We start from the raw sequence: 12,961 nt of genomic DNA, 5'->3' as shown, positions 1-12,961 counted from the left end.
AGTGTACATTCGCCACCACCAATGTCCCCAGTTATCCTCACCTAACCTCCCCACCATCTGCCACTATGGAAGGAAATTTTCATCTCTCTCTCTGTCTCTTCTCCCTCTCTTAGGCATTATGACTTGCAAATATAGATATAGAAAGGTCATCATACATATTCTTTTATCTACTTTCATCACTCAGTTCTTGTCCAGAGTGATCATTTCTAGCTAGTACTGCCATAGTGGTCCTTTCACTATATAACTGCCTTCTGCCCCCCCCCCCCGCCCCATACTTATTGCAAGCTTCCAACTGTGGGTGAGTCTTGCTGGCCCTTGTAAATACTATCCTTGAATTTTAGTCTCATACTAATTTTTTATATCCCACAAATGAATGCCGTTATTCTCTCTGTTCCTCTACTTCTGAATCATCTATAATTTTGCTATCCACAAATAGTAAAATATATTTAAAATTTAAATAAAGCTACATAATTTCAAAGAAGCTCCCATAACTTAGCTCATTTTCTTTTAAGAAAATTTTATGAATTTATTTTAAAATGAACAATTAACTCCTTGGATGATGATAAACTCTTAAGTGGGTTTTTTTGTTTTGTTTTTTGTGAAATATGATATAGACTGGGATTCAGTTATTTTAGTTCAATAAGCCACATTTTTCCCAGGCTAACAATCATTCCCTGTGGGGCAAATAATGTGCTTTAGTGTTTTCCGCAACATCTGGAACTCATGGATGTGTTTGGAGATTCACGAAAAAGGCACAATATCAAAAATCAGGATGTCTAGAAGTAAATTCCTTAAATTTTCAACTTGGTTTTGTTTCTTACTGATATATTACCTTAGGCAAATTACCTAACATAATAGCTATATAATAGTTTCTATGGCTTGATTTCTCTATCTATCTGTCACTGTCACTGTCCACCCGTTGTTCATCGATTTGCTCGAGCGGGCCCAGTAATGTCTCCATTGGAGACTTTTGTTGTTACTGTGTTTGGCATTTTGAATACGTCATGGGTAGCTTGCCAGGCTCTGCCATGAGGGCGAGATACTCTCGGTAGCTTGCTGGGCTCTCCGAGAGGGGCGGAGGAATCGAACTCGGGTTGGCCATGTTGGCTGCATGCAAGGCAAATGCCCTACCGCTGTGTTATCGCTCTCTATCTGTAACTTGGAGATAATTTTATTTTTCTCTTCAGTTAATAAATTGAAATAATGTGTGGCAGACGGTATCTATACAATATATGCTAATGAGTATCATTTCAAAATTGTTTCTAGAGTGAATGAGTTATTTTTACATACAGAATATAATATTCAGGGATAGAGAGATAGCTTAATTCCCAGAACCATGTGGTCTCCTAACCCAAGCACCGCACGATGAGTCCTTGGAGGCTCCTGAGCACTGTTTGGGTGGCCTAGGTACTCCCTGTCAACACAGGGTCCAAGCAACACTGGCCCTTACATTGAACTATTGGTCCTGTTGACTAATATTATCAAGGGTTCCCTATCCTAACCCTCAGAACAAATAAAAAGAATGGGCTAGAGAGATAGCACAGAGGTAGGGTGTTTGCCTTGCGCTCAGCCAGTCTGGCAGAGCTGGGTTTGATTCCTCTGCCCCTTTCGGAGAGCCCAGCAAGCTACTGACCTGGCAAGCTATGCGTGATGTATTCCATATACCAAACACAGTAACAACAAGTCTCAAAACGAAGACGTCACTGGACCCTCTCAACCAAATCGATGAATAACGGGAGGACGGTGTTTGTGTTATGCACAGCTTTGTGCTCCTATTAACCTATGACCAACTACTTCTACTCCAGGTGAATGAATTATGTAATTTTTTTTATATTGTAAGGCTGGAGCGATAGCACAGCGGGTAGGGCGTTCGCCTTACAAGCGGCCAACATGGCCGACCCAAGTTCGATTCCTCCGCCCCTCTCGGAGAGCCCGGCAAGCTACCGAGAGTATTCGATATGCCAGACACAGTAACAACAAAGTCTCCAATGGAGACGTTACTGGGCCCGCTCGAGCAAATCGACGATCAACGGGAGGGCCTTTACCTTTACCTCGAGCAAACCTATTGTTAATGCCTACTTATAAATATAATTAGTTCATTGGTGATGAATAAGGTATAACCATATTAACATATATGGTTATATATCAATGTTTATTTACTTTATATAATATATAATTATTCATGTGTTATATCAAACTATATTTTACATATTAATTAGGTATGAGTGCGTATACTTTTTGTAAAACCTATGTATGCATACAAACCAAGTGCTACTAACTCACAGTCTCCCTCTCTCGCGAACAAGTTCCTTGTTTTGGAAGGGAAAAAATCAGTTGGAAACAAAGATTGTGTTAAAATGCCTTTTAAGCTTTCAAGAAAAAAATTGTCATTCATAATAAATCTTTTGTTGTTTGGGCCACACCTGGTGTTGTTCAGTACTTACTTTCAGCTCTGTGCTCAGGAATTACTCCTGGCAGTGCTTGGTGGAGCATTTGTTATGGTGGGATTGAGCATGGCTGGGATTTAGACATGTTTAAAGCAAGTACTTAATCCCCCATATACTATCTCTCTGGCCACAGTCATCATTGTTTTGCAAAACACTTAGGGATCTTAGGGTATAATTTAAGAGACTGTCTGTTAAGGTAACATTTCTGGGGTACTATAGATTAATTGAAATACTACTATTGAAATTAGACATAAAGATCATAACTGATCTTGGAAGGCAACTCTCAGAGTTGCCAGCTAAGTGGAAACTAAGTGTTGGTAAATCTGTCTCTGAGAATCAAATCCCTTTTTTGGTGTAATTTTCACAAAAAATGCAGCAGTAACATTTTGTGTTTATGGATTATATCCAGGCAAATTAAAGACTACAACATTTATGAAACAGTGATCAGGAAAGATATCTGGTCTGTAGATATATATTCAAGAGATTTAAGTAACAGGGAGCAAATAATAGCAAAAAAAATGTGGCAATTAATTCTTTAATTTTGTGACTTGGGATTTTTGACATAAACTTTTAGTTCTATTTTTCACTTAAATCATATCTAGGGGAATATATTATTTTTGTATAATTCCATTTGATTTTCTGTGAAGTCTACTTGTTAATTTGGAAAGCCCAATTAATTAAATAGTTTATCATGAGCTCTGTCTGAATCAGTTTAGAGAATTTTAGGAGTTGCTTGAATTTTCTACAGTGCCATTAACCTTTTAAAGGAAAAAGCCACAGGAATTAATTTTTCCTTTCTTGAATTACTTGATTACCATTTATTAAGCAATACCACCTACTGAGAAGTTTAAAGTAAAAATCACTGCCTATAAGAATTTTGTTATCATAAGAGCTTAAGATATGTAGTCTGCAGATAACAAAACTATTCATATGGAAACCTATGTCAAGCTTAATGAACTAAGTTCTTCTAAAATATTCAATTCTCAGTTGATAAATCATGAGATGCTAGTGTACACATAGCTTTCCCCTTCTTCCCTGCTTCTGTATCTGCCCAAGAAGGATTTTATGGAAAGCATGAAATGTTTAAGTAAGAATTTAAGAAGGTAAAGGAAACACTGGCTATCCTCGCCGGGGCCCCTTGGAGGGGGGCGGGTTGAGTTTCCCTACCCGCCCCAACCAGAACTCCGGCAGCCGAAGATCTCCAGAACCAGCCACCACCATGCTGAGACCACTCTCCACACCCGTGAAGGTACCGGCAGAGGAACAAAGGCATGTGGATCCTGGGGCTGAGATCTCCAAGCCTGCTCGGATTGGGGCTGAGCATCCTCCTCCACCTTCCAGTAGGCAGGGGTCACACCCACCAACTGGCCCCCTGGTGCCGTGTAATCCCATCAATGGCCAAGATCCAGAGGCTATAAAACCCAGCTCCTGGAAGCTTATTATTATGATCTCATTCTTACTTTGGACAAACAGGCAGGCTACCTAATGTAACCTGCCCAAACGGCAGAGTTTGGCAAACTCCCCGTGGCGTGGCCTATATGCTAAATACTAGTAACAATGATGGGTCTCATTCTCCTAAGCCTGAAACAGCCTTGAATATGGCACCTTTAAAAATCTCAGGGCTAGGACGAAGGAGCCGTTACTGGGGCCTGCTCGAGGCAATCGATTTACAACAGGATGGTCGTGATCCTGAAAGGAAACACTTGCCCTGCTTGTGGTGAAGTGTTTATTTAAAGAAAAGAGAAAGTAGCAAAGGCAGTTCAACTCACAGGGAGATGGGGACCAACGAGATACTTTCTTTGTTTCATATCTTATTATGGTTCAGATTTTCTATATTTCTATTTCCTTCCACTATTCTACCCAAATGGTTGGGGATGACCCTATCCATTCACTTCTGTAGGTGTGGTAACTATTGCTATGATAAGTATAAAACTGGCATGACACTTGAGTGGGGTTTTAATAAATGGGCATGATTTTTTTTTATGTTAAGATATTATAGTGATCATATAATGCAGAGTTCACTCAGTAATCACTTGAAGTTAACCTGTATTTCTCTTGCTGCGTTATAACAAAGGAAGAAATATAAAAAAGCGAATATAGGACTGGGTGTAATTTTCCCCTCAACATAAATTTTTCCATGGTGTTTCTCTGCTGGATATTTGGTTTAAAAACTAGGAAAATAGATTACCCTACTTAATTTCCCTGTCTTATCTCATACTCTCATGACCTCAACCATAACATTAACTACCAACCTTTCTGATACTGTTTTGTGGTGTCATCTTACTTTCTTTGGAACTTGTATATAGAAAGGAATGTAGAGTTGTAATTCTTCCTATAATGCCTTTCAATTTATTGAGTATATATTATCTGTCTTCCTATTTACCTACTTAGCCTTTCTGTATACACATCTTCTTACCTCCTTATCAGCGATTCTACTTTATCAAGCCTAATTTTCTTCTTTAATTGCCCCCCAAAGACTTTATACCTTCAGTCTTGATATGAATAAGGGGTGCGAGACATTTTCTACAAAATTCCTTTCTCTCCAGAAAATACTACCTATACGATTTTCCATTTTATTTATAGGCAATGAAGAGGAAAATCGGGGCAGAAAAGCTTTGTGTATGTAAGGCTACTACTAGTTTCCTGGTACCCTATCTTATCAATCTCTCAAAGTCTAGTTCCATTTTCTTTAAAGGCAAAATGCTTCTCTTTCCATTGTCTTCCCAAGATAGTGCTCTCATTATCCTTCACTTCATTGTACTATAATAGGATCATTTCAATTCCTTTCTCCTCAAAGTAAAAGCATACTTTCTTTACCAGAGAACTTATATACTGCACTTAGTCAATGCATTATTTAATTGTTAAATTGGTATTTATAATTATTATTTAATTATATAAATAGCTTAATGTCTTCTTTTCCATACTTATTTTGTGCAGATTCATGTGAACAAAGGGGGCTGGAGCGATAGCAGAGTGGTAGGGTGTTTGCCTTGTGCATGACCGGCCTGGCGGAGCCAGGTTCTATTCTTTCACCCCTCTCAGAGAGCCCAGCAAGCTATCTAGAGTATCTCACCCACACGGAAAAGCCTTGCAAGCTACCCGTGATGTATTCAATATGCCAAACACAGTAACAAGAAGTCTCAAAATGGAGACATTACTGGGTCCGCTAGAGCAAATCAGTGAACAACGGGAGGACAATACTACAGGTGCAGTGCATGTGAGCAAGAATGATTGCTTTTGAGATTTTATGCTTTAATGACTTACCTTGCAATGAACAAGTTTGGAAGAATATTTAGGGGACATTCCAGGAAAGTAACAAGACTCAACCTCAGACTATTGCAAACAATCTCCAAAATATTAGAGGCTTACAAAAATGCAGGCTTAGTTTTCACTCAAGGTCATTAGAACTTGGGTCCCCAAGACAAGAGATAGACAGACACCCTCCCCAAGTTGATATCTTTTTCCCTATCACTAGCATTTTATATATAAGTCACATCCACCAACTGGTCCCCTGGCGCGGTGTAATCCCATCAACGGCCAAGACTCAGAAACTATAAATACCAGCTCCCGGAACTGCGCGGCCGCGACATCTTATTATGACATCTTATTATCTCATTCCTACTTTGGACAAAACTGGCAGGCTACCGAATGTAGCCTGCCCACATGGCAGAGTCTGGCAAACTCCCCGTGGCGTACCCAATATGCCAAATACCAGTAAAAATGATGGGTCTCATTCTCCTAAAGAGCCTTGAATATAATCTCAGGGCTAGGATGAAGGAGATGTTACTGGAGCCTGCTCGAGGCAATCGACGATTAACAGGATGATTTGTGATTTGTGATTTGTTATCACTAGCATAAGTTATTGCTTTGGCAGGTAAGAAGAAATGTGAAAATCACTAGTTCTCTTTGGAGTTTTGTTTTTGTTTTCATGGTGGCAGGGATCATACCCAGGTTGCTCACACATGCAAAGCATCCATGTATCATTAAGTTGCATCTTACCCAGCACATTAGCACATTAAAAAAAATGTGTGGGGTGAGGTCACACCCAGCGATGCTCAGGGAATACTCCTGGCTCTACACTTGGGAATTTCTCTTGGTTGTGCTCGAGGAATATATGGATTGCCAGGAATCAAACTTGAGTTGGCCATGTGCAAAGCAAACACCCAACCCACTGTTCTATCATTCAGACCCCACATTAGTTTTTAAACCATACACGTAACGTATATTTTAAGTTTTTATAAGAAATTTCTATTACTATAGCTTATTATATCAGCCAAAGCAAGTCATATGATACAAAACTAGTGAGGTGGAGAGCTACAATATTTCTGTGTGTCCATTCTTTTTTTTTTTTTTTTGCTATTTCAGTCACACCCGGAGATGCACAGGGGTTACTACTGGCTCATGCGCTCAGGAATTACTTCTGGCAGTGCTCGGGGGACCATATGGGATGCTGGGAATTGAACCTGGGTCGGCCGCATGCAAGGCAAATGCTCTACCTGCTGTGCTCTCACTCCAGCCCCAATACTTCTTTTTTTAAAGTAAGCATCCTTTGAGCCTTATCAGGCAGTGTACAGGGGCTTCACCAAGCAATAATTGAGGAACCTTATAATTCTGGGGATTGAATCTGGCATCCCTCGTGCAAAGCAAATGTAACAGCCCACTGAGTTATCTTTCTTTCCCTGTATTGTTCCTTTTACGGCAGAGATTTCAAAAGTAATTCCCCATTCTCTTACTCCAGATTTGTTCTAGCTTTCCACTCAATTCCTTACTTCCATTTACAAGGCAAAAAACTTCTTGAATGAAAGAATTATGAAGAAAGTGCTATCAATGTCCCTCTTTTAGACATGAAATATCATTGCTCGTCAGAAAGATCAATCAGGTTACTTGCCCAAAATCACAAGTATGTTAGGAGCTTTGATTTGAATCCAGTTACTCCGGCATGTGGAATTTATACTTTTGACCATTATTTGACTTTATTTCATTAACGGAAAATTAATTTACTTCCCTTCAGATGTTTTCATCAGTATTTAATATTGCTGATCAGCCTCTCACTATTGGACCATTTTCTTCTTGTTCCTTCTTCATCTCATTATTTTTCTCTCATGTTATGTGCTGCAAGTTATGAACATTTTTTTGCTATCTCTCTAACATAAGACACATGTTCGAATTATATTATTCCTTCTATACTGGCAATATTTCCTGGATAATGCGGTTCAATTTATGGTTTTAAATACCAACCCTAAGTGTAGACTTCTTGACTGTGTCAGCAGTCCAGATCTATTTCAAAAGCTCCAGTTTGTAAATATTGCTCCTGTGATTTAGACCTCCACTTGTGACTTGTAAAGATCTCAAACTAAATCTATTTGCCAAACTCATTGCTGAAAATTAACCCAGGTCAGGCAAGTTTTCTACCTGCTGTTCTACTCTCTGGTCTCTCCCTGGGTCTCCTTATCCACCAGAATCAATAACTTCAATTGTGCATATCAAGTTGACAAATGAACTTTAATTATTCCTCCATTGCATTTCACGTTAAGTCTATTAACGAATAAAACTAACATTCTACCAAAATATCCCAGTCTGATCCTTCTTCTAGTTATTCTGTTCCTCTATACTGTTTTCATTTTTATCATCAATTTATGCCCATCATCAGAGTTCCTCTCCCTTATTCAAGTCTTGCTTTCTTTAGGCAGTTCTCTAAAGAGCTGAGTATAAACTTTTAAAGGATAAATGTGATGCTACTACATTACATACAGATTTCTTTAAAAAATATAATATCCTCACAATGTCATGTACATTTTCCATGATCATATATTCCAGAATTATTTTCCTCAACCTCTGTGTTATTCAACTTCATTCATCATCTTGCTGACATAGTACTACAACATTATGTCTTTTTTGCATTGCAGTATATTGTCATTTTGCATTTGCTTCTCCTCTTTTAAATGGTCTCCCCCTTAGGTTTTAGAATGGTTGTTTCATCAATAGCCATCATACAGTTTACTCTCCTCAGTAATATCTTTCCTGAAACTTTAAAAAATATATATATATACATTCCCTCCTACGTATTTACTGTCAATGACATCACTCATGCATTTCCTTTAAGGAGTTAAACTAATATCATTTTAGTTAAGCATTAATAGGCACTTAAAGTTTTTCCTGCTTATTTTTTTATTGAAGTAACATTGGTTTATAACATTGCATGCGTGTCATGTTAAATTAATAGTTATTGATTGCTTTCGCCACAGGAATATAAGCTTTTTAAGGCTGAGTCTATAACACTCTTAATTGTTGTTATATCTCCAAACTCAGAATGTTTGATGCATATGGTAGAAGATAAATAAAATGCATACAGTATAGAGAATATAATGTTGAGTAGTAGAACAAAGCAATTAAAGAATAAAATCATAAATAAGAACATATATTTCAGAGCTAAAAAGGATAGGAAAAATACGACTCAGATTTGTGGAGGTAATTTTGTATTTGAATAAAGCAGAAAAATTCTTGTTTAATTCTACAGTTGCAAAAAAATGTTTGTTACTTTGAAAATGGATTTTGCTGCTTGAAAATTCTTTCTAGAATTACATGTCAAAGCTGATTTTCTTGGTCTCACATGGATGGGTGATATTGAAAATGTAATTTGCCTCCTTTTATAAGGAAATCTAGACAAGCTCTATAAACTGACTTAATACTGCACACTTGTTCGTCACATTTCAGGGAAGTATTAGTGTAAATGCATGATTCATCTTATTTGTAAAGGATCTTGATATGTTTATAACATTAGACAATTTCAAATATTTTTTTTTTTTATTTTTTTAATTTATTTATTTATTGAATCACTGTGGGAAAAGTTACAGAGCTTTCGGGTTTAGGTCTCAGTCATGTAGATACCGAACACATTTCCCTTTACCAATACTCATTTTTAACCCCGAACCCCAATAGACCCCCACCTCCCACCCCTCCCAATTCTTATGAGGCAGATGAGTTCTAGTTAATACTCTATCTACTTTGACTAGATAGATTATTTCGATAGAAGATGCACAATTATTGTTTAGAGTTTACGACCCCCCCCCCCCCCAATCAGACATGCTGAAACAGCGTTGTGAAATGATTTGCTTTCTAGAACTTGGTTTAAGAATAAAATGATGTCGCGCGGCCGCAATAGCGGCCGCGCGGTTTTGAATTTCTGCTATTTTACTTATTGACCCTGGAAGAATTTCTATTAAAAGTTAGCTAGTTAAGAGATTGATTTCTGTGCCCTGGAGTCGTGGCCGTGCCGGAGAGCCGCTCGTGGGGGGCAGCCGGCGACCTCGGTGGGGCGTGGGGGACGGCCCACAAAGCCCCCCTTCCCATGAGGTCCCCGCCGCTTCCCCGAGCCCGGCTCAAACCCGCTTTCCACAAGGCTCCCGTGCGGCCGCCATCTTTCTTTCCAGAGAGGAGCGGGCGGGCCGGTCAACGCCCTTCCCCCTCCGGGCAGGCTTGGTGGCGCGCATCAACACAAGTCCATTTGCTTTTCTGCTCCAAGCGGCTGGTTCTCTGTGCTAAGTCCTTGTGCCTCCGGGGCCGTGGCCGTGCCGGAGAGCGGCTCGTGGGGAGCAGCCGGCGACCCCGGTGGGGCGTGGGGGACGGCCCACAAAGCCCCCCTTCCCATGAGGTCCCCGCCGCTTCCCCGAGCCCGGCTCAAACCCGCTTTCCACAAGGCTCCCGTGCGGCCGCCATCTTTCTTTCCAGAGAGGAGCGGGCGAGACAATTTCAAATATTTTTAATTTTTTTATTTATATCAACGTTTAAAAAATTTCTGGAACTGGAGTTTTCTACAAATGCTTGTTTTGAGCAGCTTTTATTTTTATTTTTATTATTTACTGGGAATAGAACCCAGATCAGCTGCGTGCAAGGCAAACGCCCTGCCCTCTGTGCTATCGCTCCAGTCTCAGCTTTTATTTTTAGCACATCAAACTTTTGCTTTATCATTTTATAGAAGAATTGAAAATAATGAAATCAGACTAGAACCTAAACAGAGGATAAGTGAAGTTCAAGCATTTTAGTTGTCCAAAGAGTTCGGTAAACTTACTGCAAGTTTAACAGAATGGGCAAAGCATCACAGCTTATTGGTCAGGATTTACTGACTAAATATAAATTCATCCAAGGTCTGGGTAAAGAAGTTGGTGGTTGCTATTCCCTCAGGCAAAATTGAAAGAAATGATTTTGTGTCCTATGACTGCCTTGGACTTTGAGACAAATGGAAGCACTTTCAACAATCCACCAATTAGTTTATTTCCAGGGAAATTGGGCAGAACACTACTGAGGAGGGAGATATTCATTCTCTGCCACTTTTGTTTTCTATGAAGTTCCTTGCCTGGCCTTATCCTTGCTGCCATAGCCTTTCTCACTTTCACTCAGTTTGTGAATGGAATAGTCTTAGACCCATTCTCCCTTATCCAGGGTTTTACCTTGATTAACCTCTTGCAAGACAGTGCAAATAATTCATATGCAAATAAATATGTTTTTGATGGTCACACATATTGCCTCAATATTTCAAACTGTTCTAACAGCATACTCTAATCTAGTCACTAATTGTCTCTGCTTCACAAAGCATTTACTGACAGAAATGGTCCTACCACATTTGGAAGAGAAATCAAATCTGCATTTTGGAGTCAGCATCATTGTATTTCTCGTTTCATGCATGGTTGATCCCTTATAGAGCTATATTTAATGTATGTCTAATTAAAAAAAAAGCAGAAGGAAATTTCCAAAGCTTTCTCAATGTTGTTTTTATTTTTGTGTGTGTGTGTGTTCTCTTTGTGCAGCTCACCATGTTAAAACGGGCACTTGCGAGGTGGTGGCACTCCACAGATGCTGTAATAAGAACAAGATAGAAGAGCGGTCACAAACAGTCAAGTGCTCCTGCTTCCCCGGGCAGGTGGCAGGCACCACGCGAGCTGCTCCATCTTGTGTGGATGGTGCGACTTCTTCCATTGCTCATTGCAATAGTGTAGCTGTGGGAACAACTATTTACTTAAAACTGGAACCCCACTATAATGTTGATTGGGTCAATCCTAGGGGAATCCATTATGAATTACGTAGTTTATATGAAGTCATATGAGGGGACATTATGAACTCTAGAATCCTTTAGAGGAGGTATAAGACCTTCTGTAGTTTTGTAAAAAAGGGCATTATAATGAGGTTCCAACAATTTCATGTACTTCTTGCTCTGAGATTATGAAAGATTGAAAGATTGATTTGACAGTCAGTGAGAGGAATGTATACAAAATAAAAAGAGATGCTTAAGCAATTTGGGTTTCTTAATTCATAGATCGTTCTTTATTTTAAAGTAAGCCAGGGGAGCACCCAGTGGTACTAGGGCTCAGTGCTTCCTCTGTGCTCAGGGATCACTCCTGGCAGTACTACATATATTGCTGGGTGTCAAACCAAATCTGGCTGCATGCAAGCAAGGAAAGTTCCTTACTTGCTATACTATCTCTCCAGCCCATTGTATGGTTCATAAGAACAGGAAAATAAACACCATGTGGGTAGTGATGAACTGAACATCAATGTCAGAAATTCAACAACAAATAATACTTTTATTTTATAATGAAGAAAAGAAAAACTGAACACCACAAATATGAGTGAATGTTTAGTTGTAGGTAGTTAATTTGAGATATTTTATGGATATGCAGAAAAATATTTGTGTGGGTTTTTGTAATATATTTTATCATATAATTTATGTGTTTATAGTAATTTGGTTGCATTTTTGTGTGTTTGTATGATGCTGGATACTGTCCACAGTTTTAAAAAAATGCACCGATTCTAATATTTTTCTTTCAGCCTGCTAGTAAGAAATATTGTATTGATTCTAAAAAAACTGACTCTACAGGAATCATGGGGTAAATTTTTCCATTTTATAAAGATCAGTGCATGTACAACATGTATATGCCCACAAAATTTCTTTCACTATGTTATTTTTTATTAAATGTCAATGCATACATGTTCCATACAAGGCATTTTTCTTGTATAAGACTGACCCGGTGCCTCTCCCCATGAGAGAGAGAGAGAGAGAGAGAGAGAGAGAGAGAGAGAGAGAGAGAGAGAGAGAGAGAGAGATTAAGAAGGTAGAGCTATGTTAGGTATTACTTGAACAAAATTTTAAGCTAAAATGAAAAATAATCTACTCAGAAAATCTAGAAATATTTAAGTTGTCTCTTTGGACAAAAAGAGAAGGATGCCTCAAAACCTAGTTTAGCTAGTAGAGGGGAATATTGGTGAATTTTGTACGACTTTAAATGTGTACCTAGGGAACAAACAAGGCCAGGATGGAAGATACTGAATTGATTTTTCTTTATACTATAGCTTCAATAGTGGAACAGAAATGGTGGTGCCATATGCAGCCATGTCTTGAGGGAGAAGAATGTAAAGTTCTTCCAGATCGGAAAGGATGGAGCTGTTCTTCTGGGAATAAAGTAAAAACAACTAGGGTAAGTGGATTGTCAGCCTGTTTGAGAAAAGCAAAATGTTTCTAA

At 38.9% G+C, this 12,961-nt stretch overlaps 1 protein-coding gene across 4 annotated transcripts in view; it reads left to right on the top strand.

Annotated features, from left to right (window-relative positions):
- Positions 1–12,961, top strand: part of TAFA2 (TAFA chemokine like family member 2) — a 661,692-nt gene that overhangs the window by 599,368 nt on the left and 49,363 nt on the right. For all 4 annotated transcript variants that reach the window (XR_008792946.1, XR_008792947.1, XM_056117590.1 and 1 more), the window contains exons 3-4: positions 11,252–11,404; positions 12,792–12,916. Coding sequence is in view for 2 of the 4 variants with exons in the window: in XM_056117590.1 (XP_055973565.1) it covers positions 11,252–11,404; positions 12,792–12,916 (278 nt within the window). In the remaining 2 variants the exon portion in view is untranslated. The remainder of the gene's footprint in view (positions 1–11,251; positions 11,405–12,791; positions 12,917–12,961) is intronic.

This window comes from Sorex fumeus, unplaced genomic scaffold, assembly GCF_029834395.1.
Source record: "Sorex fumeus unplaced genomic scaffold, SorFum_2.1 ptg000035l, whole genome shotgun sequence".
In the NCBI taxonomy this organism is placed as follows: Eukaryota; Metazoa; Chordata; class Mammalia; order Eulipotyphla; family Soricidae; genus Sorex; species Sorex fumeus.
This window is presented reverse-complemented; position numbering and strand designations above follow the sequence as displayed.